We start from the raw sequence: 7,214 nt of genomic DNA, 5'->3' as shown, positions 1-7,214 counted from the left end.
GGCTCCGTGAGCTATCATTTTGAGCTTATATGATTTTTAATTACCTTCAACTATTTGTAATGTGAGAAAGAAACTTGTCATTTAAGATTATTATTAGTAGCGAAGCTACTCTATAATTCACTTTGTCCGTCAGTCCGTCCGTCAGTCCGTAACGCTATGGGGGAAATGGGATTTACTCAGCTCCTAAGATAGAATGCTGAAATTTTTTGACAATATTCCCATCATTAAGGAGCACAATTAAGTATAAAACATCGATGGCGGTAGGACCGCTTTTTAGCAGGTTTTAGGCTATTTTTGTATTTTTCACATTTTTTCTCAATATCTCCAGTGTTTATGGTGCGATTTTAAAATTTTTTTCAGTTATAAATATCAAAATAAAATTTCCAGTCGTTTAAAGAAACCAACTATGACGGTGAGACTGCTTTTAAGCAGGTTTTAGGCTATTTTTGTATGTTTCACATTTTTCTCCATATCTTTGGTGTTTATGGTCCGATTTCCAAAATTTTTTTTAATTATAGATATCAAAATTAAATTTCCTGTCCTTTAAAGAAACCAACTATGACGGTCAGACTGCCTTTAAGCAGGTTTTAGGCTATTTTTGTATTTTTCACATTTTTATCCATATCTTTGGTGTTTATGGTCAGATTTCCAAAATTTTTAGTAGCGAAGCTACTCTATAATTCACTTTGTCCGTCAGTCCATCCGTCAGTCCGTAACGCTATGGGGGAAATGGGATTTACTCAGCTCCTATAAAAGATAGAATGCTAAAATTTTTTGACAACATTCCCATCATTAAGGAGCACAATTAACTAAAAAACATCAATGGCGGTCGGACGGCTTTTTAGCAGGTTTTAGGCTATTTTTATTTTCCACATTTTTCCTCATATCTTTGGTGTTTATGGTCCGATTTTCAATTTTTTTTCAGTTAGAGATATCAAAATTAAATTTTCCGTCGTTTGGAGAACCAACAATGACAGTCAGACTGCTTTTTTGCAGGTTTTTAGCTATTTTTATGTTTTTTACATTTTCCCTCATATCTTTGGTGTTTATGGACCGATTTTAAAAATTGTTTCAGTTAAAGATATCAAAATTAAATTTCCCGTCGTTTGAAGAAAACAACTATGACCGTCAGTCCCATCTACGGATTTTTGTGCTTCGCTACTTATGGATGTTGTGATCCTTGTTGATAGCTGTAAGTACAATTAAGTTTATACTGTAACCATTATTATCATAATTATTGTAGTATATGGTGTTATTATTTCTATTATTATTGTAACTCGTCGTGATATATAACCTTCAAACTTAAAAAAAAACATTTTCTTGATTAACGTGGCTACTCTACTTTATTATGTGTGTGAAAGATCACTCAGAAATACTTTTATTTAGGTAAATTAATTTACTAAATTTCATATTAAGTAAAATTTTTTGTGCAGCTAACCGTTTTTCGTCGAGATGGATTTCAATTGTTAAAACAAGAAAATGAAGTGAATATAATATAAATAATTTCTATAACATAAGTAATAAAAGAAACATAAATCGTGTGCATTTGAAATTTCTTTTGACAAAAATCAGTTGGATATACAAAAAATTTTACTTCACATGAAATTTAGTAAATTAAAATGCCTAGATAAAAGTATTTTAGAGTGATCTTGATTTATCAACGTCTTCTTACCAAACCTCGGGAACGGCAAAAAACGTCAAAAATTTCGCCTTTGGCGGTGAATAACGGCAAAACAGTTCGCCAGAGGTGGTTGATGCATTAATAACAAATGATGTGCCATGAAAAGTTCTACAAAAATGAAGAAATAGTCTATGGCCCTAAAACGACTCCTTCCCCCAAAAAAGGGGCAAAAACCGTCATAACGATGTGTTGGCCCCCAACGACAGCTGTTAAAACACGTATAGGTTTCGTGATTTTTTTCCGAATTAATTTCGTTAGTGGTATAAGCTGTTCTCTACCTTACTTTATTTATATTTTTCCTAAAATTATACTTAACACAATAATTTAATTAAAAACTATTTTAGATCATTTTGATTTCAATATTCAAGTTAAATTATAATTAATTTTTTTTTAAATCCTCGAAAATAATTAAATTAGAAAAAAAATCCGCGAACGAAAATTTGAAAAATCCACGAACTAAAATTTGAAAAATCTACGAGTTTATAAAAAGGGTCCCAATCTCATTATATTTTTGACTTTCGACAAGAAAGGTTATCTGACTTCAATCAACAAAGGTAATTTTTTTTATTTAATTTATAATAATTATTTATCGCATCGTATTATAGATAGCTTTCTATTTTTTTACTTAATTTATAATAGTTATTTATCGCATCGTATTATAGATAGCTTTCTTTTTTTTTCTTAATTTAGAATAGTTATTTATCGCATCGTATTATAGATAGCTTTCTAATTTTTTTACTTAATTTATAATAGTTATTTATCGCATCGTATTATAGATAGCTTTCTTATTTTTTTTCTTAATTTAGAATAGTTATTTATCGCATCGTATTATAGATAGCTTTCTATTTTTTTTACTTTATTTATAATAGTTATTTATCGCATCGTAATATAGATAGCTTTCTAATTTTTTTTACTTAATTTATAATAGTTATCTATCGCACCGTATTATAGATAGCTTTCTAATTTTTTTACTTAATTTATAATAGTTATCTATCGCATCGTATTATAGTGAGCTTTCTAATTTTTTTTACTTTATTTAGAATAGTTATTCGCATCGTATTATAGATAGCTTTCTAATTTTTTTACTTTATTTAGAATAGTTATCTATCGCACCGTATTATAGATAGCTTTCTAATTTTTTTACTTAATTTATAATAGTTATCTATCGCATCGTATTATAGATAGCTTTCTAATTGTTTTTACTTAATTTATAATAGTTATTTATTGCATCGTATTATAGATAGCTTTCTGTGGATATTAAAATAAAAAACAATCAAAGTTCAACCCATTTTGTTAGATCCTAGGGTCTAACAAAACTGGTATTAATTACATAATTTTTACAATGTATACGTAAGCATTTAAAGTTGTTATTATTTTATCAAAATTAAATTTTGTGTAATAATTATATTTTATCTTTTTAGACTACAAAGAAGTGAATCAGCCGAAAACATGACTTGGAATAGATACAATTTGGATTTGACCAAGAACCCGCCATGTGACAGCCCGCATCTGAACGCGGGGCAGCTGTTAGGACCCATCCTGCCGCTGGTATCTGCCGCCTTGTTCTTTATGCTGTATGTAACCAATGATCCCGGAGACTGCAATGTTGGTTTCTTGGAGTTCGCTCTGGTTGCTGGATGTATATCTCTGTTCACTGTCATCATTGGCCTGGCTTGTAAGATTATGGTAGAGGATGCCTGGGCTGATGGAACGCTGTCAAGAAAAGAAAACACTGTTGTCTGGCTTATGATTAATTCTCACTATGCGATGCTTCTGTCCCAGGTAATAATGTTCTTTGGTTTCTTTATCTACGCTGCTCTTACTCATAGAAATATAACTTATAGGGATATGGCCAATGAGAACTACTGTGCTATACACATATCTCGGAGCACTTATGGTATTTCATCAGTTTGCTTTGCCTCCTCTCTCTATGCAACCCTGTACATCATTGCAGTCTGGCTATTTACAAGAAAGGGGGGATTAAAAGACGATAGCATCCAATTGGAAGAGGTGATAGTTTCCCCTGCATCCTCCCCCGCCACCAGAAGTTCACCATCTGCAGGATTCCGCGCGTCACCTGAGCGGCCAAGGAGCATCAGATCCATGGATACATCCAGTTCTGACGATAACATCCAATTGGAAGAGGTGATAGTTTCCCCTGCATCTTCCCCCGCCACCAGAAGTTCACCATCTGCAGGATTCCAAGCTTCACCTGAGCGGCCAAGGAGCATAAGATCCATGGATACATCCAGTTCTGATGATTCTGGCAGACCTGTTCCTTAACAATTTGATTTAAAACCAGTATTAGATCCAGAATAAAAAATAACTAAAAAGTATAAAAGACTTTTTTACTCAGTGAATTTATCATAAAATAAGTAAATAAATAAATAATAATAATACAATATATTTGAATTTTTTATTAAAATTCTATAATATAAAGTGGTAAGGTTTTTTGTCTCAAGCTAAAGATCTCGGAAATTACACGTCCGAATAGGCTGTGCTTTTATGGAAAGCTTTATAAATATCTGTTTTTCAGCTGTCGTTAGGTGGGGGGGGGTGGGGAACACTTAATAGAATTGACAACCTCTTTATCTGCCCCCCAAATATTATTTTAGATTTATTTCGCTTATTGGATATATCCTATTCCTGCATTAGTTTGGAAATTAGAATCTACCTGCAGAGAATTTAATCATATATAGAAATTTATGCTTTTATCGTTCTTTATTTTAATCTTATGCTTTTTAAAATTGAAGCTTTTCTATAATTAGGGTCGGATAGCTTTTTTCGTTAATTTAGACATGTTAGAATTGTCCTAACGATTTCAAACTTTGCACAGTGATACCTGTAGAAGTTAGATACGATTAAGAAAGCGTAGTAACTCTATAATCATTACCAGAATGTCCGTACGTCCATTTTAACAATGTTGATTTTTAAATTTTTTAACAACAAATTTTTATATGATCTAATTATCCGATTGTCCTGATTTCTAGGACAACAAAGTACAAAGCAACTCTATAATCAAGTGATAAAAATATAAGTATATCCATAAACATTATCCTGTATCAAGCGGTTTTTCACAATTTTGTTTTGCCTCTTCATTTATAATCTGATTATTCAGTTCTGACACTATAAATGAGTTAATGTTCGTTTGTCTTACAATTTCCATGGATTTTGTCATCCTTGTTAGGTTTTCAAAGTAACTGGATGTCAGATTATCCATTAATATCTCGATAACTGACCGCTGGACTCAAGTGTATACAATTAGCTTATTATTGCAATCTTTGGAAGGTTTAGAGCTATTTTTAGTAGCGAAGCTACTCTATAATTCACTTTGTCCGTCAGTCCGTCCGTCAGTCCGTCCGTAACGCTAAAGGGGAAATGGGATTTACTCAGCTATTTTTAGTAGCGAAGCTACTCTATAATTCACTTTGTCCGTCAGTCCGTCCGTCAGTCCGTCCGTAACGCTAAAGGGGAAATGGGATTTACTCAGCTCCTATAAAAGATAGAATGCTGAAATTTTTTTACAACATTCCTATCATTAAGGAGCACAATTGACTATAAAATATCAATGGCGGTCGGACCGCTTTTTAGCAGGTTTTGGGCTATTTTTATATTTTTCACATTTTTCTCCATAACTTCAATGTTTATGGTCCGATTTTCAAAATTTTTTCAGTTATAGATATCAAAATTAAATTTTCCGTCGTTAAAAGAAAACAACTATGACGGCCAGACTGCCTTTTTAGCAGGTTTTAGGCTATTTTTATATATTCACATTTTTCTCCATATCTGCAGAGTTTATGGTCCGATTTTCAAAATTATTTTGGTTATAGATATGAAAATTAAATTTTCCGTCGTTTAAAGAAAACAACCATGACGGCCAGAGTGCCTTTTTGCAGGTTTTTTGCTATTGTTCGTCAATTTTCCTCGTATAAAAGTCATTCTAGGAATCTATATTGTGAATGTTTGTAAGTTTTATTATTAGATTCATTCAGCTTCGCTTTCAATGATTTTTTCAAACTTGTTTGAAAATGAGAATTGAAGTTAAAACGAAAAAAAGGAATTGAAACACATAAAATACCCGATTATTTACATTTTCCCGTGACTTATTGGCACCCATATGGCTTTTACCTTTTTTATGTGAGAATATGGCTTCAAATTATATCAACTCTTAGCATGAAACAAAAAAGACTAGCAACATACAAAAGTGGATTCTATACAAGAAATTTGATAAATCATAGAGCAAATAAATTTCTTCAATAGAATTACAATCTACACCCTGGCAATAAGTACAAAAAATTTAGGCGCAACTTTTGGGCTATTTTTTTGTAATATGCGGAATTTAATGCACACCACATGGTACCTGAATGTTTTGATTGTTGGGCGTGGATTCAAAGAAAATATTTTTGCAGTGGTTCTATACAACTTTAGATTTCATGTGTGTTTGCGTGTGTGTGTGTGTGAGAGAGAAGTGTGGGTTATTACGGATAGTTCATTGATGTTGTGAGGTCATCCTTACCCCTCTCCCCAAATAGGCGAAATCCTGCTCAGAAACTAAAATGGAGAGACAAACAGACAGACATCCTACCACTATTGAAACTAAATTTTTAAAAATTTTATCCTCTGTAAAAACTCATCATGGGAATATAAGCTAAGGGGAATTTACATTTTTTTTTATTTTTGTATGTAGCAATATCTACTTATTTATCATAAATATATTAATTCTCATTTTCGGTCTTAAAATATCTAAATTGTCTAAAATTACCCTCCCAAAATTATAAGGTAAAGATTTCGTGCAATAAAAAATTAGATGTGAGATAGTTTAGATATCATCCACAGACTGTTAAGCTATCAGTCCATACAAGGAGGCGAAATTCTTATCTGTTCTCTTGTCAATGACTTTTTCCATTAGTGGACAAATTGTTATCTGGGTTAACTGCAAAAAAGGGCGTTGATTCTATTAAAGGATTTTCTTTTATTTGAAGATTTCTCTTTATTTCAACTTCTATAAAAAAAAAAGTAGATTGATGTACATCCAATGACTTATGATTACCCCCTCTGCAGATTAAAATTAATGGTTAAAAAGTTTGAACACTGCTAGATTGTATAGCCCAATAAAGATTTTTTAAATCTCCAAAGTTCTCAAGCGGACGAATTAGAGATGGTGTTTATAACAATTTGGGGATAAGTATGAATAACTGTTAGTAGTTCCCTCTCTCCCAGTTTTCCCAAAGACGCCTTAGTCTTGCTGCTACCACTTCTCCTTTTTGTATGCATTGTTGACCGACCGGACCGACCAACCAACTTTTGGTACGTTTATGAATTTTGTATGTCTATGATGAAACATCCAGACCTTAAATTATGGGGTTGTGTATGTGTACAAAGAAAGGTAAATTGAAGAAAAATTCATGTTTGCCAGGATATTTACAATTCGAACCTAGTAATAGTGTCTAATCGAAAAATCGAAGGATGAGAGGGGAGGTGGGAAAGGAAGCGCCTAAAAAGAGATGGATTTTTGTTACGTCACAAAGATAAA

The 7,214-nt window shown here is 32.2% G+C and overlaps 1 protein-coding gene across 1 annotated transcript; it reads left to right on the top strand.

Annotated features, from left to right (window-relative positions):
- Positions 1–2,111: 2,111 nt before the first annotated feature.
- LOC145325520 (uncharacterized) lies at positions 2,112–4,022 on the top strand. Its single transcript, XM_080168498.1, has 2 exons — positions 2,112–2,235; positions 3,103–4,022. The coding sequence occupies exon 2, from the start codon at positions 3,131–3,133 to the stop codon at positions 3,962–3,964; it is 834 nt and encodes a 277-aa protein (XP_080024624.1). The 5' UTR covers positions 2,112–2,235; positions 3,103–3,130; the 3' UTR covers positions 3,965–4,022.
- The last annotated feature ends 3,192 nt before the right edge of the window (positions 4,023–7,214 follow it).

The sequence above is a fragment of the Acartia tonsa genome, chromosome 8, assembly GCF_053477335.1.
Source record: "Acartia tonsa isolate MP-2025a chromosome 8, ASM5347733v1, whole genome shotgun sequence".
Classification (NCBI taxonomy): Eukaryota; Metazoa; Arthropoda; class Copepoda; order Calanoida; family Acartiidae; genus Acartia; species Acartia tonsa.
The sequence above is the reverse complement of the archived record's forward strand: the minus strand, read 5'-3'. Positions and strand labels throughout refer to the sequence as shown.